Source organism: Halichoerus grypus, chromosome 4 (assembly GCF_964656455.1).
Source record: "Halichoerus grypus chromosome 4, mHalGry1.hap1.1, whole genome shotgun sequence".
Taxonomy (NCBI): Eukaryota; Metazoa; Chordata; class Mammalia; order Carnivora; family Phocidae; genus Halichoerus; species Halichoerus grypus.
In genome coordinates this window covers 101842157-101862445 of record NC_135715.1, presented here as the reverse complement: position 1 = coordinate 101862445, position 20289 = coordinate 101842157, and the positions used below count along the sequence as shown (strand labels likewise).

At 36.5% G+C, this 20289-nt stretch overlaps 1 protein-coding gene across 3 annotated transcripts in view; it reads left to right on the top strand.

Moving 5' to 3' along the window:
• ZRANB3 (zinc finger RANBP2-type containing 3) overlaps positions 1-20289 on the top strand; it is a 309431-nt gene that overhangs the window by 93016 nt on the left and 196126 nt on the right. For all 3 annotated transcript variants that reach the window (XM_078070719.1, XM_078070718.1, XM_078070720.1), the window contains one exon: positions 15196-15214. In XM_078070719.1, the coding sequence (XP_077926845.1) occupies positions 15196-15214 (19 nt within the window). The remainder of the gene's footprint in view (positions 1-15195; positions 15215-20289) is intronic.

Genomic DNA, 20289 nt, shown 5'->3' with positions numbered 1-20289 from the left:
TCTGCTAAGGTGCTTTTCAGTTGTGCATCTGGTTTCACCTTCTGAAATTTGCTTGCTATTTTCTCCCTCTGTCCTATGGGTTTATGTTTTTTAAAGAAAATTCATTTATTGTCATGTTAAGATGGATTCACTGTGATGAAGAAATAAGAAAGATTTCTAGTTAAAGATAACATTTGAACATATAATGTAGCTTTACTTCTTCTTAAAACTTCTCTTTAATCAGAAACCTTTCTTCATTTCTTTAGCCAAAAACCTAATTCTTTTTTCTTTTAAGAGAGGGAGAGAGGTGGGGGGAGGGGCAAAGGAAGGGGGAGAGAGAGAATCCCAAGCATCCTCCATGCCCAGTGCAAAACCTGACACAGGGCTCAGTCTCACAACCCTGAGATCATGACTTAAGCCAAAATCAAGAGTCAGATGCTTAACTGATTGAGCCTCCCAGGAGCCCCCAAAAACCTAATTTTAATCTGAGGAGTAAATGCTGTAAATCATCATTTGCATTAGTAACTTTGATTACATATGTGGAGTACAGTGGGCTTCCCATGCCTGTCCCCTGCTGTACTCTTGCAGTGTGCTGGTGGCTATGCTTTCAATATGATATTCTGCTGCTGTAAAGACCTAGAACAAGAGTGAGGCTGAAGTTATCCTTCAACCTTTATCCCTACCTACTCCTCCTTCCCCCCTCCCCCACTTGTGCTCTCTCTCTCTCTCATGCTCTCCCTCAAATATTTGAGCTGGGGGAGAGGCAGATGGAGAGGGAGAGGCAGACTCCCTGCTGAGCGGGGAGCCCTACCCAGGGCTCAATCCCAGGACCCTGGGATCGCGACCTGAGCTGAAGGCAGACGTTTAATTGACCCAGGCACCCCCCTTTTCTTACCTCATACATAGAAATCAACCCAAAATGGATTAAAGACTCATTTATAAGATCTGAAACTATAAAACTCCTAGAAGAAAACATAGGAGGAGGTAAGCTCCTAGACATTGATCATGGTGATGATTTATTTTTTTTGGCAACAAAAATAAATCAACAGGATTACCTCAAACTAAAAAGTTTCTGCACAGCAAAGGAAACAAAGTGAGAAGGCAGCCTATGGAATGGGAGAAAATATTTGCAAACTGTTTATCTATTAAAGGGTTTATATCGAAAATATCTAAGAAACACCTCCAACTCAAAAGCAAAAAACAAATACCCTGATCAAAAAATGGGCTAAGGACTTGAATAGACATTTTTGTAAAAGATATACAAATAGCCAATAGGTACATGAAAATGTTCTCAACATCACTCATCTTCAGGGAAATACAAATAAATCAAAATCATAATGAGGTATCATCTCACACCTGCTAGGAGAACTATTATTAAAAAGTTGAAAGATTTAAGAAGTGTTCATGAGGATGTGGAGAAAAGGAAACCTTTGTGCACTGTTGGTAGCATTGTAAATTGGTGCAGCTATTATGGAAAACAGTATGAAGGTTCCTCAAAATATTAAACATAGAACTATCACATGACCCAGCAATCATATTTCTGGGTATATATCCAAAGGAAATGAAATCCCTATCTGGAAGAGATATTTGCACTCCTATATTCATTGCAGCATTATTCACAGTAGCCAAAATAAGATAGCCATGGTTAGTGGATGACTGGATAGAGAAAATGGTTGTGGCTTACACACACACACACACACACACACACACACACACACGAGTATATTATTCAACCTTTTTTTTTTTTTAAAGATTTTACTTATTTATTTGATAGAGATAGCAAGAGAGGGAACAGAAGCCTGGAAGAGCTGGAGAAGGAGAAGCAGGCTTCCCGCTGAGCAGGGAAGGGAGCCTGATGCGGGGCTCGATCCCAGGATGCTGGGATCATGACCTGAACCAAAGGCAGACGCTTAACGACTGAGTTACCCAGGTGCCCCTATATTATTTAACCTTAAAAAAGAAGTTAGTCCTGCCATGTGTGACAACATCGATGAAATGAGGACATTATGCTGAGTGAAATAAGCCAGACGTAAAAAGAGAAATAATGCTTAGTCTCACTTATACGTGAAATCTAAAAAAAAAAAAGTCAAATTCAATGTAATAGAGTAGAATGGTGGTTACTGGGATGTAGGGAAAAGAGATGTTGGTCAAAGGGTACAAACTTTCAGTTGTAAGATGAATAAGTTCTGAAGACCTAAAACACAGCATGGTGACTATAGTTAATAATCATATCTTGTATACTTGAAATGTTAAGAGAGTAGATTTCAAGTGTTCTCACCACATACACACAAAAATGGTAACTGAGGGGATGGATATGTTAATTAACTTGATTGTGGTAATCATTTCACTATATATCTCAAATATATATATATCTCTCTCAAAACATCTCATTGTATACCTTAAATATATTTAATTTTTATTTGTCAGTCAAACCTCAGTAAAGCTGGAAAAAAGAAATACAGTGTTTTTAAACTACAACCTCAGATAGCATTAGGTTCTTAAGGGTACATTCAGTAGGTGATGTATTACATATGCCATCAACTAAAATTCACAGATTTTTAAAATATGTTCAGGACTATGGGAACTAAGGCCACAGACTCAAGGTTTAGAGTAGCACTTACTAAGTTACACCCAGGAAGTAATGGGCATGAGGACATAAGAAACTGTAGTTCACCTCAATTCCTAGATTGGCTTTTTATAGACATTCAATTTATATTCTTGAAAAAAAAGCATATAAGATTGGGCAGCAGATTTTTTTTCTAGGCACATTAAATCACAAGATAATGATGTCAAAATGTTGTAAGAAATGTTATATTGCTTAATATTCTTTGTTGTTCTTATAATTGAGTTGTACTTAGAATGCTATTTGTGAAGAATGCTGATAACATGCTTTTGAAAGAGAAAGATCTCAGTATTTGGCCAGAGGAAGTGAAGCACAAAATTTTATCAATTTGAGACTACTTTTTCTCTAGTTGGCTGTCTGTGTGACATTGTAGCTCTTTCTATCTGTGGCATCTGATTTCTTTCTCAACTATTATTTTGTATTTCCTCAATTCTGAATTTATAACAATTCTGTTTTTATACTCAGGCACGGTTCTTTGAACTTAGTCCCATAAAATTACATCTATTGGTATGGGCTTTGCTCATTCTTCTGATAAATCCACATTTTGTTTCTCCATGCAGTGTTAATAGAAAGGTTTTCTTTACCAAACAAAATTCGTAAACCTTTGGCACTGTACCAGAAGCTGCCTTTAGGTCATTAAAGGTAGTTCATGAATATATTCTGAGACCGAGATTGGCAAACTTTTTCTATTAAGGGCCAGATAGTAAATATTTTAGACTTTCCATGCCATACAATCCCTGTTACTACTACTCAGTTCTGTTTTAGTCACACAAAAGTAGCTATTAATAATATGTAAATGAATGAGCTGCACTGTATTCTGATAAAACTTTATTTACAAAAATAACTGATAGGCCGGATTTGGCCCATGGACAGTAATTTGCAAACTTTTGTTTCAAAGGAGTCAGAATTCTTGTTTTTAATTGTTTAGTGCTGAGTTTTCATGTGGATTATAATCTAAAAAATAGTACTCTAAAAGTTTCTGGATTATCTGAATAACTACTTTATTCAGTTGTGGGTATAGTTGATGCTGTTTTACAATTCAGATTGAATGAGGCATCTTTCCTCCTGCACATACTCAGACTAAATACTTGTTATTGTGGAACACTGAATGAGTAGAGGTTTTTACAATAGTTGGAATAGAGGAAAGTGAAATAATTGAAATGTCACCTGAAACATAGGAGTGCATGCATGCAGAGCATCATAGTAATAAGAGAATTGATTTTTCTAGCTTCCAAACTTCTAACTTTCATTATCAGTAACGGTGATAGTCAATATGAAATGAAGAACTTCTTTTCTTCTTGAGTATAGCCATGGCCATATACCTATTTGATACAGATTTCAATAAAACCTCAGAGCTGACTTGATCTGTATGCAATACAGGCTACAGTGTTCCCAAATCACTCTTACCTAAAATTGCCCTTGGAATTTGTGGCAGAGCCTGAGGTTGCTTTCCCAAATCCCTTCTTACCTTTTCCTTCACAAATATAACCCTGGGCGTGGGGTCTATGTGACCAGCTGAAACACTTTTTTCTAAACTCCGTTTTGATTAGGAGTGGTTATGTGATACTGTGTGGCCAATGAGACACCAGTAGAAGTCACTGGATGATGATTCTGGGAAACCTTGCTAAAATAGAGTTGACTTGTTTGGCAGATGCCCTTTTATCCTCTTCCTTTCTTCCTGCATCAGACATTGATGCCAAACCTGGAACTGTGCCAGCTGTCTTTTGACCTACCTGGAAGGAAAGAACAAGAAGGCTGTAGGTGACCCTGGTACCTGGCCACTGCTCCAGCGTGGACTTACCTAACTCCAAACTTCTTGTTAAGGAAGGGGGCGTGGTGGTGGGTGAGGTAGAAAATAATCCTGTCTATTTTAGCCGTTACTGTTTGGCTTTTTATTATGTGCAAGTGGGCTCAAGTGTCTGTCATTGAAGAAGTAAATTGAAACAATATGATAGTAAATTGAGTTGTTTTTATTTTGTGGTTTATTCTTTGTAAATGTGTTCTCATTTTGAAATATTTTCAGATTTTACATATAATTCATTAAATCCAAAACCAGGCAAAAAAGGAATTCATAAATAAAGGTTAGTGTTCTATTATATTCTGAGAGAGGCTCTCAATTTGTAATAAATTATTTAACTTATTTATCTGCCTGTCAACATTTAAGTATCACTGATGTACCTGTCTTTATTAACAAAGCCATTTTGATACTATGAATCATTTTTTCTACTTTTAAAATCACTTTAGACTAGATCAAGCAGACCTAACTTACTCCTTGGTTTCTTTTTATATAAACTATATTTTGTTTGTAGCTCTAATATATTCTAATGAATGTTATTATCTAACTAAGCCCTAAAAATCTTCCACTAATTGCTATAGGAATAATCAACTTTTTTGACCTGAAGCTTTATAAACAAGAATAAATAATTGTGTGAAAGCTAGTATGTGATATAATGGCCCAGTGGGAATTATTATACATCCTGAAAACAATAATAATTCTCTCAAAACAGCTGATACACACCTTTTTTTTTTAAAGCCATCTAGGCGAATGCAGAGATTTTTTCCTATTTTGCTCTTATTAGTAAAAGTTATGGGGCAATTTTGTGCTAATGAAGTCAGACTAGTGAAGCACAATATTTTCAAGATATTATCAAGCATTAGGGACTAGTTTAATTTTTTTTTAATGCTTATGAACAGACAAAGCAATTCTTTTTAAAAACTTACTTCGTTTTTGGTATACAAAGGATTTGTTCATATTACCCCACATCTTTTAGGTACCTTTTATGCCCTTTCTGTATGACTCGTGTTTCATAAAGGTAAAAAGAACTAAAAGAAAACAAAACACCAAATATCCTTTTAACTTGGTTTTCTTTTTCTTTTTTTGAGATTTTATTTATTTGAGAGAGAGAGTACAAGCACTGCACGAGCAGGGGGAGGAGCAGAGGGAGATGGACAAGCAGACTCCCCACTGAGCAGGGAGCCCAATGTGGGGCTGGATCTTAGGACCCCAGGATCATGACCTGAGCCGAAGGCAGACGCTTAACCTACTGAGGCACCCAGGTGCCCCTTAATTTTGTTTTCAAAGTCATAACAGGTGCAGCAGATGTGAGTTGCTTTACCTAAAGTCTTTCTCCTCTTCCTTCCCTATTAACAAACTCGAGAATTCTTTAAGTACACATTTCCTGTGCTTCTGAACATTGGTGGATAAGGATGAATTGTCTGGAGCTATAGGATGACAGAACAGAAAGATGACATGAGTGGGCTGTGGAATTAACCACCCTGTAACCATCCCACTCCTGAATTTCTTGTTATGAATTATGTGATATATTAATTATTTTTAGTGATTAAACCATTTTGAGTTGAGTTTCTATTCTTGCATTGCATCCTAAAGGAAACATTGTTTATAAAACCAGTTTTTAAAGTCAGTCACATTTCCTTCTTTTTTTTTTTAAAAAAGATTTATTTATTTGACAGAGAGAGACAGCGAGAGAGAGAACCCAAGCAGGGGAGTGGGAGAGGGAGAAGCAGGCTTCCCGTGGAGCAGGGAGCCCGATGCGGGGCTCGATCCCAGGACGCTGGGATCATGACCTGAGCCGAAGACAGACGCTTAATGACTGAGCCACCCAGGCGCCCCTCCTTGTGTTTTTAATGCCTAAATTTGAAGCTCCTGTCCTAACTCCCCTATATCCATTGCCAGTATTTAGTTTCTGACAGTGAGCATAGTTATTTGTTGTACAGAACTTATCACCAGCAAAACACCAATAAAGTTTTTTCCATTTACAAAGTACTCTCTTACCTCATTTGATCACAGCTCAGCCTACTTTCCTTAATCATTTCATAAAATAGATGAGACAAAGAAGCTGGATATAGAGGTCTAGGATATATTTAATCATATACTTGCAAATAAAAGCATTGCTTTAAGCTTTTACAGAAATTGGGCAGACTGATTTGACATGCAACCAAAATAAATACTGTTGTTTTGTAATTTTAATTTTAAACAGAAATTTCTGGCCCAAGGGTAAGAATCACACTCAGATTAATTGTTTGAGTAACTCCTTTAGAAATTTTTATTTTATTTTATTTTATTTTAATGTCTAGGGCTTACTTAGCTTTAGTTTCAAATATCAACATACATAGCATGTTATAATAACTTCAGGTTATCAAGGAAAAAAATGTCCAAATAGAGGTTTTAAATGCGAATCTGGATCATATGCTAAAAGCCTTAGGTACAGATTTAGAACTCATATGGGTATCACTTAAAAACTAGGAGAATGGATTATAGCCTTAGGAATAGAGGTAGAACACAAAGAGAAAATGACTATAAAGGTTGAACACTGAACAAGGTGGGTAGAGGTGGAGGCATAGAGGAAGGACACAGAGATGAGAGCTAGGAGAACAGAGCATCTGGGAGGCCCAGGAGAGCTTTTCCAGGAAGTGGTTGTTCTATCCCAGATGTCTATGAAGAGGCCAAGCTAGAGGAGAACTGAACCTGAAGGTTCAGTTGCCAAAGCAATGGAAACAAGGATTTAAAAATAATATATATTTTTAAAGATTTTATTTATTCATTTGAGAGAGAGAGAGACAGCACAAGCAGGGGGAGAGGCAGAGGGTAGAGGGAAAAGCAGACTCCCCACTGAGCTGGGAGCCTAACATGGGGCTCGATACCAGGACCTGGAGATCATGACCTGAGCCAAAGGCAGACACCTAACCATCTGAGCCACCCAGGCACCCCTAAAAAAAATATTTCAACCTCAGTTTTTTCCTTTTCTTTTTCATTCTGTTACGTGCTATATGGTGCACTTTTGGGATTTTACACAAGGTCAGGAAAGGTTAAATCTAATGTTATTAGATATATATGTGTGTATATATATAATAATACTTATATATACACACACATACTTAAACAGAATATTTCTAAAAGGCTACACAAGAAATTGGTAACTTTGTCATCTTCAGAGCAGCTAATATCTGGGACACCCTTGACGAATAGAGATTGGAGAGAGACTTTCCACTTTTGTACCTCTTGAATCGTGTACATGTGGATATATCCCCTGTTCAAAAAATAAATAATATTAAAGCTAAACAAAATAAAGTCCATTTTATTATGTTGAACTTTTATAGTTATGGGGGGAGTATTTTGAGACTTTGCTCTGGCTGGAAAAAGTATTATGATTTGATCTTCTGAACCCATGGTCCCTGTAGCTTTGTCTTTGGGGAGAGTGTGTGGGGTTTATTAAAGTTACAGTAAGTTAGCACTGGTCAGTTATACACATATACTAAAGGGTAGTATGAGATATAATATGGTTTAGTATATAAATGGTTGATTCTTCCTGAAGGACAGATTGCATATAAATATCTAGAAGGTTAATATTTTCCCAGAGGAAATAGCCCACTTCTGAGGCCAAAGCATGCATGGTAATTGACTAAGCAGATCTTGTGTTCAGGTACCAAGTCCTGATTTCTGCACTTACGATTCCAAACATCTTACATATGTTCATTTTACATGTGTTCACCTCACTGAATTATCAGTGTTACCAAAATATCCTTTTGCTGTTTTCTTTTTAGACATGATATATTCAAGAAATATGGGTGTTATTTATTAAAAAGGTGGGTTTTTTTAATAGAAAGAAATTGGAGAAAAGGTTTGAGTTAAATACAAATTGTTCAGTTCTGTGAGTCTTAGATTAGAAATTTAGCTGGTGGGTAAAATGATTCTCAGAAAAGTATAATGCTGTTTAGGGTTTTCTCTTCTAGCTGTATGAAAATTTGAGTTAAAAATAGCAAACACTGAGCGTGTGCATCCAAAGATATGGCTGCTGCAAACACTGGAATATATATGTCTTGATATTGTAAGTGGAAGATTAATGTAAGGAGCCTCAAGGTTTTGGGAACAACTCAGTGAAATGAAAAGTTGCTTTTTGATGTCTGCAGCCAAGCTGGATAAATTATAATTCAAGCAATTAACATGAATTTGGAACAAAGAATATTACTTATTTTTTGTAACATTGGAAAACTGAACTGCTTGTAAAATTCAGATAGAATTATATAGCTGTTGGCACATCAAACCAGGCTTGGCAAATACAATGGATATTCCTTTAAAGAAGGAAGTTTTCTTTTTAGCTGTAGGTTAAAGTCTCTGTAACTCACATTGTGTTTGCCATTTCCCAATGGGAAAAAAAGGGTATTTTTATTTCTATAACTGTGGTTATGGATATAGTCTTTTGATTACAAAGTAGAATTTAGCTTCATCAAATGTGGTATAAAATTTCTCTGAAGTAAGAAATTGTATTGGCCATATTTTCCCTTTTTAAATTATGGTAGCACGGTTAGGTCTTCATCAGTCAGCTTCCTTGTTTTCTTTCACAGTATTAACTCCTTGCCCACTCTTAAGGTTTCCAACATGTTCTGTAGCTACTGCTCTATTTTTAATCTTTTTTTTTTCTTTTGCTACCAAAGTTTCTTTTTAATTACTCTGTATCTGTTGACTCCCTTTTTTGCTGCCCACCATCTTCTTAACCACTTTTGCATAATGCTTATAAGTAAGCTCCTGGTAACTTTTATGATAGCCTTTTAGCCCTCATCCTTTGCAACATCTTTGTGGTATTTGGATACTGTTAACCCATTTACTCTCTTGTGAATGTATTTCCCCTGGGCTTCTTAGACCCTGATCTGTGTTTTCTTTGAACACTTCTCTTCCTTCCCTTTTTTTTCCTAAATGAGACTGTTTCCCAAGGGCCTAGCCATGAAAAATTCCTCTCCATCTTTTTACAATTTCCACATGAGAACCCCATTCATTTCTGTTTCTTCTATGATCATCTCATGCATAGCTACTTTCTCATTTTTATTTATTGTCTTGACTTGATTCTTTATTTCCTAATTCACACTTCTACCTGCCTGCTAGATATTTCACTCATAGGATCAGTAAGGTACTTATTGGGCTATTTTTACTATTCTATGTTTATAAAAAAGTCTTCTCCGCGTCTGGGTGGCTCAGTTAGTTATGCGACTGCAGCTGATCCCAGGGTCCTGGGATCAAGTCCCACACTGGGCTCCTTGCTCAACGGAGAGCCTGCTTCTCCTTCTCCCTCTGCCTGCCGCTCTGCCTACTTGTGCTCTCTGTCTATCTCTCTATCAAATAAATAAATAAAATCTTAAAAAAATAAAAATAAATAATGATGATGAACATTTTTTCATGTGTCTGTTAGCTGTTTGTATGTCGTCTTTGGAGAAGTGTCTGTTCATGTCTTCTGCCCATTTTTCAACTTGATTATTTGTTTTTTGGGTGTCGAGTTTGAGAAGTTCTTTATAGATCATGGATACCAGCCCTTTATCTGTAGTATCATTTGCAAATATCTTCTCCTATTCTGTGTTCATCATCATTAGCCATCAGGGAAATGCAAATTAAAACCACCCTGAGATACTACCTTATACCAGTTGGAATGGCAAAAATTGACAAGGCAAGAAACAACAAATGTTGGAGAGGTTGTGGAGAAAGGGGAGCCCTCTTACACTGTTGGTGGGAATGCAAGTTGGTACAGCCACTTTGGAAAACAGTATGGAGGTACCTCAGAAAATTAAGAATAGAGCTACCCTATGACCCAGCAATTGCACTCCTGGGTATTTACCCCAAAGACACAGATGTAGTGAAAAGAAGGGCCATATGAACCCCAATGTTCATAGCAGCAATGTCCGCAATAGCCAAACTGTGGAAAGAGCCAAGATGCCCTTCAACTGATGAATGGATAAAGAAGATGTGGTCCATATATACAACGGAATATTACTCAGCCATCAGAAAGGATGAATACCCAACTTTTACATCAACGTGGATAGGACTGCAGGAGATTAAGCTAAGTGAAATAAGTCAAGCAGAGAAAGTCAATTATCATATGGTTTCACTTATTTGTGGAACATAAGGAATAGCATGGAGGACATTAGGAGAAGGAAGGGAAAAATGAAGGGGGGAAGATTGGAGGGAGAGATGAACCATGAGAGACTATGGACTCTGAGAAACAAACTGAGGGTTTGAGGGGGGAGGGGGATGGGGGGATTGGTTAGCCCGGTGATGGGTATTAAGGAGGGCACGTACTGCATGGAGCACTGGGTGTTATAAGAAAACAATGGATCATGGATCACCACATCAAACACTAATGATGTATGGTGATTAACATAACATAATAAAACAAAATTAAAAAAAAATAAAATAAAAATAAATAAATAAGTTCTCTGGACCCTAGTTTTCCTGCCAACTACTACCATGTTTCTCTTCTTCCCTTTACAGGGTAATTCTTTGTGACGGTAATCTCTATTTCCTCTCTCCCCATCCTCTCTTCCCATTCTCTCTTGAACCCACTCAAGGGAGGCTTTTGTCTCCTAACATTTTATCAAAGTTGCTCTTGTCAGAGTTATGAATGATCTCCTCCCAAAGCACATGGTCAATTTTCAGACCTCATTTTACTAGGTGTTTTTAAGAGCATTTACTATAGTTGCTCATTCTCCCCTTCTCAAAAAAATGTCTTTCTTTGGCTTCCAGGGCATCATACTCCTCTTGTATCTTTTTACATTACTGGACACTCCTTTTCAGTCCCTTTTGCTGGGTCCTTTTCCACTTCGTACCCCTGTTTGTTGGAGTGCTACAGGGGTCAGCCATAGCTCTCTCCTCTTCTTCCTATACTCTTACTCCCTAGGTGATTTCATTTAGTTTCCTGACTTTAAAAATTATGTTTGGTGTTCTGCTTTAGAATAGTTTTAGTACCCCCTCTCCTTTTCTGTAAGTGAAAAATTAAAGAGAGGTAATAAAAAAAAAATCTCTTTAATTTTTCACTTACAGATTTTCAGAATATGTCCCTTCTGCTTCTAGAGTCCTTATGTAGAATACACATCATCCATTAAATTCATGCATATGAAGCTTCATTGCTGACTAGATTTCCTTTTTATCTTCTCCTGTCTTGAATCTGTATTAAGGTGTGTTTTTTGTTTGGTTATTTTCTTAAGTAGTTTTTCCTTTTCTGGTTTACTTGTGTTTTATAATTTTGGAGATATTGGTTGGCCTCAAATATCTTTTTGCCGTTGCTTACAAGTAATGGATATCTTGGCTAGAATAAAGATTCATGAGTTCTGCTTTCTGTTCAGGTAGTCCGGATCCTCGTTCATGGTTTTTTAGCTTCTAGTGTTGATCATGATAATTCCAATGCCAGCCTTGGTTTTTCCATTTATGGATAGTTGTTCTTTTTTTTTTTTTTAAGATTTTATTTATTTATTTGACAGAGACGTGGTCAGTTGTTTTTCTATGATGACTCATTGAAAATCATGTCTTCTTGTTGAACTGTCCTTAACTGCAGGAATCCTGGTCCTTACCTAGTCCTTACCATTCCCTTGATGCACATATCCAGTTGCCTACTTAACAGTTCGACATGGTAATCTAACGGATACAAAGGTTGCATGTCCCATGCTTGATTGTCATCACCAGACCTACTTCTCCTGAGTCTTTCTTATCTCAGTGAATGGCATCTCCACCATTTTTTAGGGTTAATTGCATAAGCCAGTATCTTAAGATTCATTCTTGACTTCTCTCTTTTATTTTTACATCCACATCCCAATTGATCAACAAATCCTATTGGCTGTACTTTCAGAATGTACCTAAATTGATCACTTCTTACCCCCTCTACCTCTACCACTCATCTGTACCTCATTATTTCCCTCCTGGTCTACTGCAGGTGCTTCCTTACTGTTCTTCCTGCTTCTGCTCTTGCCCTCTACAGTTTATTCTGTATAAGCCAGAGTAATCTTTTTAAAAGGTAAAATGTTGCTTCCCTCCAAAGGCTTCTAAGAAAAGCCAAACTCCATGCAATCGCTTATGAGGCTCTCCATGCCATACGGCTCTCCCAGCTGCCTTCCAACCTTATTTTCTATCATTTTCATGACTTAGTGCATGTTAGTCACATTAGCTTCCTTTTTCCTTCTTAATTGCATCATAACCCTCTTATCTCAGGGCCTTGCCCTTGCTGATCACTTTGTTTAAGAATATTCTTCTTCCAGGGCTCAGGGCTTCCAGGGCTTCCAGGGCTTCTTCTGTGTGGCTCAGATGGTTAAGCCTTCGGCTCAGGTCATGATCCTAGGGTCCTGGGATCGAGCCCCGCATCAAGCCCCGCATTTGGCTCCCGGCTCAGCGGGGAGCTTGCTTCTACCTCTCCCTCTGCCTCTCCCCCTGCTCATGCTCACTCTCTCTCTCTCTGTATCTCTGTGTCTCAAATGAATAAACAATATCTTAAAAAAAAAAAAAATAGTCTTCTTCCAGATTTTCTCATGATTCTCTTCCTCATTAAATTTGTGTCTTGCTCACATGAACAGACATTTCTCCAAAGAAGACATTCAAATGGCCAGCAGACACATGAAAAAAATCCTCAACATCACTTGGCATCAAGGAAATAGAAATCAAAACCACAATGAGATACTGCTTCACACCGGTCAGAATGGCTAAAATGAACAACTCAGGAAACAATAGATGTTGGTGAGGTTGCAGAGAAAGAGGAACCTTCTTACCCTGTTGGTGGAAATGCAAACCGGTGCAGCCACTCTGGAAAACAGTATGGAGGGTCCTCCAAAAGTTAAAAATAGAACTACCCCATGACCCAGCAATTGCACTACTAGGTATTTTTCCAAGGGATACAAACATAGTGATTCAAAGGGGCACATGCACCACAGTGTTTATAGCAGCAATGTCCACAATAGCCAAAGTATGGAAAGAGCCCAGATGTCTATTGACAGATGAATGGATGAAGAAGATGTGGTATATATATTACTCAGCCATCAAAAAGAATGAAATCTTGCCATTTGCAACAACATGGGATGGAATTAGAGGGTGCTAATTGAAATAAGTCAGAGAAGGACAAATACCATATGATTTCATGCATATGTGGAATTTAAGAAACAAAACATATGAGCATAGGGAAAGGGAAGGAAACATAAAGATAAAAACAAGAGAGGGAGGCAAACTGTAGGAGATACTGGCTTATGCATGTAACAAACAGGATTGCTGGAGGAGAGGTGGGTAGGGGTATGGGATAGTTGGGTGATGGGCATTAAGGAGGGCACTTGATATAATGAGCACTGGGTGTTCTATGCAACTGATGAATCACTAAATTCTACCTCTGAAACTAATAGTATAGTGTATGTTAACTAAACTGAATTTAAATAAAAAAAATTTTTTTTAATTGTGTCTTGCTCAAATCTATTCATACTGCCTTATCATAAAGACTGTTCCCTACCATTCTATAGAACAGATCCTTTTCTATGTTGCCTATACCACCTTACCCTGTTTGAGTTTTATTAGCACCTTTTACCACTTAAGCCACATGTTTGCTTATTGTCTTCTTCCAGGCACCTTCTATTAAGAAAGAACTCTGTAATTCACTGCTATATATCTCTAGCACTTAGAACAGTGCTAGGTATATAGTAGACACTTAATATACACTTCAAATGACATCTTTACCAAATTTGAATTGCATTTTAAAATGAAAAAATAAGTATGCATGTGGACCTTTCTGGGAATAAATCATGTTTTTAGATTATTTTTTAGTTTTCTGTTTGTTAGACTTGTTTGCAAAACATGTAATACACTTTTTTACTTTTGAATGTTTTCAATTTCAGTTCAAGTATTTGTATTTTATTTTTATCTAAAAATACTCATTATGTAACCTTTTTTTTCTAAGATTGAAATTCCATTTTACCTATAACTTATCTTTTGATGGTATTTTTATTACCAAATTCTTAGTTTGTGTTTTATTTTAAAAGAAATCTTATAAAACTGTGTGATGTTAAGACCATTGGGAATAAGGGAAGAAGAGAATGGAAATAAGTACTTTATTCCTTTCTAATTCTAATATTCTAGTGTTTTCTAGGTTGTCTGGAAATCCCCTCAGTTACAAGATTGGCTTTTCCCCATATGACGTACTCAGTGTTTCTAAGGGACCCCTCATGATCCTAACCACACCTGCTATTCTTTCTTTTTGTTCTTTGTTTTCTCAGTTTATGACCCCTATCTTCAATTTTCAGTGGACAGAATTTACTTCTATTGGTGAATAAGAAAGAATAGAGAAGAGAAAATTTAGCCAAATAGTAGTAGAAACCAAAATTCAGCTTGCAAATAGGCTTAGCATATATAATGTAGCTATAAAATTGTAGGTATAACATGCTAATATGTGGCTAAGATACATTTTTTTGTACTTTAATACAGCATTCTTCTCATCTCTAGAGAAGGCCAATTTTAAGATTTATTGGTAAGGAGGGCATTCATTGGTACAATCACTTGCCATGTTGCCCTCATTTTTGAAGGGTTATTGTAAGTATCGCCATGGGTGGACATGGGGAACATTTCTGAAGCTAACCCTCCTGCATACCCATATGCCACTGGCCGCTGGAGAGTCTTACAAAATCAGCAGTGGCCCATGTTCTCAAGCACACTTGTAAACACGTCTCTTTGGATTAGTACTTTTAACATTTGTAAACTGTTTTCTGGCAAGCTACTTAATCAAAACTTTTAAAATGGGTGACTTTGGTCATTAAAATATTAACTTGGTTTTATTTTTATTTTTTTCCAGGTGTATGGTGGCTGATGAAGTAAGTGTTTCATGATTTTTACATCTTTTATAAAATTCCACAACCAATTTTTGGTGTCTACTATTTACCATGTATTCTTTGTCTTTCCAAATGACTCTCTGTCTATATATAGAGAGAGAAGGAGAGGGGACAGATAAAGAGAATGAGAATGAGAATGAATGTGTTGTGTATGTGTTTGTGCTTGCGTATATACACACACATGCATGCAAGGTGTGTACTTGAAACATATTAACATTAGTGATCCAAAATTTTATGTTCTTGGCAGAGAAAGCATGAATGTGCTTAAATTCAGCCTCAAATGAAATGGACTCTTTTTGTCATAATACTGCTTACTTAAAAGTTGAATTTTTAAGAATTTACTCTAGAAGTTATTGTTAATTGTTTCCTATGAGTGTGAAACATAATATTAAAGTGTTACTTTATTATCACTAAACAAAACAATTTGGTACATTTAAGTACCATGTACTTATATATATATAATATTCATGTTTTCTCACTAAAATGGAAGTTCTTGTTGTATAAATTATGATACTCTTTACATACATTCTCAGTAATGTGAATCAATAAAGTTCTAATTTTTATTCAGTTTGAGAAATGTGTTGCTGTTTTTATGATGCCTTTAAAAGTAACAGCAAAACGTTTAAAAAACAGAAATGAAGAAAACATACTGAATTTTTAAAAAAATAAAAGTGGAACCAAAGAGATTCTCCCAATTGACTGTCTTAGCTTTAGTTACATATAGACTCACCAATGGCTGATCTCCACAGTCTCTTCTTTAAGAAAAAGAATGAATTAGAGTGTAACATGCACATGAATGCTGTGCAGAAAGTTTGATACAAGGTTTCTTGGTTTATGCTGATTTATGATTACTGAAGTTTTTAGTTTGAACTCTTTATTCTATACATATTCTATATATATGTATATATAGGCATTTCTTTAGATTAGATGTTAGGAGTTAGAAACATAGTCATTGCCTATGAAGAATTTCAACAATGTAATTGAAGGGACAGGACATAGACATTTGGGAAACAGCAGCAATTTCTATTTTGGAACAGGATGAATTCCAAAAGTCTCTTCATAAATTAATAAATTTGTGAGCCCAAAATGACTGAAAGAGGCTCACATTTTTAGTCCCTGGGTGTTTTCACCAAATAGAAATGTAAACTCATCCTTCAAAACCTCAAAACTGGGGCGCCTGGGTGGCTCAGTCGGTTAAGCGGCTGCCTTCGGCTCAGGTCATGATCCCAGGGTCCTGGGATCGAGCCCCGCGTCAGGCTCCCTGCTCAGTGGGGAGTCTGCTTCTCCCTCTCCCTCTGCCTGCCTCTCTGCCTACTTGCGCTCTCTATCTATCTGTCAAATAAATAAATAAAATCTTAAAAAAAAAAAAAACAAAACCTCAAAACTAGGCATAAGCATTTTATATAATATATATAAAATATATGTGTGATACATATATAGATGCATGTGTGTGTTTATATCAGTTTTTTATGGCAGTCCATTTAAAGATTTTATTTATTTATTCGAGAGAGAGAGACAGAGAGAGAGAGAGTGTGTAAGTGAGCAGGGGGAGGAGCGGTGGGGGAGGGAGAGAGAAAGGGATAGAGAGAGAAAGGGAGAGAGAATCTGAAGGAACATGGAGCTCGATCCCACAATCCTGAGATCACCACCTGAGCCAAAACCAAGAGTCCAATGCTCAACCAACTGAGCCACCCAGGCACCTCTATATCAGTTTTTAAACAGATCAATTTTATGTCCATAGAGATTATACTGTCTCAGGTAACAACCATCTTGATAATCTCTCCACAGGTGATAGAGAGGGAAAATCTTAACAGCTGTGTTATGTCATTGCTACCTTGTTCTTTACTTTGATGTCATGGAGACATCATAGAACATTTGAATGGGCCTTAAATCTATGGAAGTGTTCATGGATTAAAATAAACACTTGATTGGCCCCTTAAGCCTTCTTAACTTTTCTTCAACCAACTCCTGCTTCTCCTCAGTTAACATTAGACTAAGAATTGTGTGGAGTTCATGATGAGCCTTTAGCCGGTACGAGTTTTTCATTATACCAACTGCTTTTCCTCATCTCTTACTATTTACAGTTTCATAGCACTTGTCACATATTGAGTGATTTCAACACCATTTGTACAACAACATTCTTATTTCTTAATTTAATAAATTTAAAAGAACTATTTAATATTTCCTCAGCACTTTAAAAAAAAACTCTTACTTTGTGTCCATCATAATTACTTGTCTCTTTTCACCCACATTTTAAAGACTTCCTCTTTTGCACCTATTCGACTTTACAGGGTTATTATGTTAAATCCTATCAGTGATGTTAATTATGAAAAAAGAATCCTCAACAGTGTGATGCACAAGTGTAAGATCATAGCTCACAACCTCTAATATTCTCTGTTAGCAGTAGAGTTGAAATGCCATTTTTATGGAATCTTACTAAACTAATGTGGATGAAAGTTAGTAAAAGTGATGAAGTAGAAAGAACTTGTATATATGTAAATTATGTGAACTCTGGTTTTGACCTTCATTCGATTTTTTAATACTGTTCTTTTCTTGCTCTTATCACAAAGTGGTAGTCAAGTCAGAAGGAAATGTAGTTTATAATTTGGAGGTCAACCACCTTTTTCTGATTTTTAAATTAAAAAGTATGTTTTGATATGATGAATATTTGACTTATCAAATAGCTAAAAGCCTTAGGAGGGCAATTTTACATCTCTGTTATCAAACCTCCTTCTTTTAAATGCTTGAATAACCACTTGGAGTGTTGTGTAATGTAGCTGTCTACTGTGATCTTTCCTCCCTAGCTTTAGAAACAAATGACTTCCTTCAACTGGCATTACTCCTCCTTCTAGTATTTTTCCACTATTATCTTTTTCTAATGTAGTCATTCCTTGTGAACTTATATAATCTATCTAGTGTATATAAGGTAATAATTAACTTTAAATTGGAATGAAAACTAAATTTTAGAGAACAACAAAGCTGCAACATTTAATAAAATTAACTTTAAAAACTGTTTTAAACACTTCCTATTCTCCCCCCCCATCTTGGTTTAATGCAATTAAATATTGTTTCAAGAACTGTGTAATGAATATACAGAAACTCTTGTCAATTTGTGTTCCATAAATAATGGAATTCAGACCACAGTCCACAGTGCGGCTGTTGCACTGTTACCTTGTTTTTTAATAATTACTTGTAAACCACTTTGTCCTTGTTCTTCAGTTGAAAATTATTAAAAGTCTTTATTCATTAAAAAGTTGTAAATGCAGGGGCACCTGGTGGCTCAGTCGGTTAAGCGTCCAGCTCTTAATCTTAGCCTGGGTCTTGATATCCAGGTTGTGAGTTCAAGCCCTTCATTGGGCTCCACACTGGGCATGGAGCCTACTTAAAAAGAAAAATTGTAAATGTGAACAATAGTTTCACATTAACACAAACCAGGTAATTTAATAGGATATACATGCAGAAAAATATTAAATCTACACATTTCCTACCTTATTTGTCAAGTATTTAAAAACTATTGTTCTTGGGGTGCCTGGGTGGCTCAGTCAGTTAGGTGTTTGCCTTCGGCTCAGGTCCACATTGGGCTTCCTGCTTAGTGGGGAGCCTGCTTCTCCCTCTGCCCCTCCCCCTGCTCGTGCTCTCTCTCTGTCAAATAAATACATAAAATCTTAAAAAAAAAACTTGTTCTTTGTAGAAATATAGTATTAGAAAATTTTACAATGTTCATTTTTACTTAAGAAGATGGGATTAATATCCTGGATTTTCATAATGGCCTAATATGGTGTCATAATGGACAAAAGTTTCAGTGCATGGATTCTGTCTTTACTTGTCTACAGTATCTATTATCAAAGCCAGAAAATTCCTACTTTCATCTTATTTAACATTTTTTTGTTAATACTCTATTTTAGTTCCCCATCCCTAACACACGCACACACACACATACACACACACACTTTTTAAAAAGTTTTCTCCTTCCTGTTACTTGAGAAAACATTTGTGGGGGGGGGGGAGTATACCAAATAAAGTGTTGCTTCCTTCCTTTTTCAAAAGAAAAGGAAACCATTTGTTAGGGCTGACCTACTTGGTTTCCCTTTGTGGCTATTTTGGGACACATTAATAGATAAATATTTGGAACAAAGGCCCTATAGTCATCATTATCAATGCTTTTCTTTTGGTCAAGGTGCTTCTCTGGAAGAGGAGTTTGGAGGGGGGAGGCTCTGGGTCTTGTTCCATGCTGGTAGAAGTATTTCTACAGGCAAAAGTCAAGTTTGAAAACCCTTGTCAGTTTCTCTGCAGGCAGAAATGTGTAGATGTGTGGAAACAGTGAAGGACCCCCTTTGAAGGTTATTTTTGCTCAGAAGACCTTAAAATTGATACTGTGATATATACTCTGCCAATATTAACTTTATAGATTTGAGGACTAAGAAATTAAAATAGACATGAAGAATTTTAGTTTTCCTTTATTATAAACTACCCACATTTGACAAAGTGAGCTGAGATGGCAGTTTTTATTCCATTGGTATCTACAAATCTTAGATTTCCTTTACCAGGCCCAGGCTGAATTACACTGTCTCCTTGAGCTCTTACTCTTTTGGATTTATAAGCTTCCTGTGTCTATTGATCCATTTTTGTTGAATGAATGAACTAGTTAAATAGTTAACACTTAACTAACACCTGTGTGCCAGGTTCTGTTCTAATGCTTTACGTGTATTAATTTACTTCATCCTCACAACAACCCTATGGGGTGGTATTATTATTATTATTATCATTATTATTCTCATTTTATAGATGAGAAAGCTGAGGTACAGAGAGGTTAAGTAAATTGTCCAAGAATATGCAGCTAGTATGTGCTAGGAGCTGAAATACTTGACCTGAAGTAATCCAGCTCGTAAGTCTCTCTATCAATTACTATTCTATACGAAGTCTCTAGGTGCCAAACTTTCTATATTTAGCAACAGGAGTCTTTAGGACAGAAGAATCTGCAGGACACAGTACTCAAATGAATGTAGCTGAATGTTAGATTAAGGGTGATGGCATAAACATTTTGCGCTGGTGTGAGT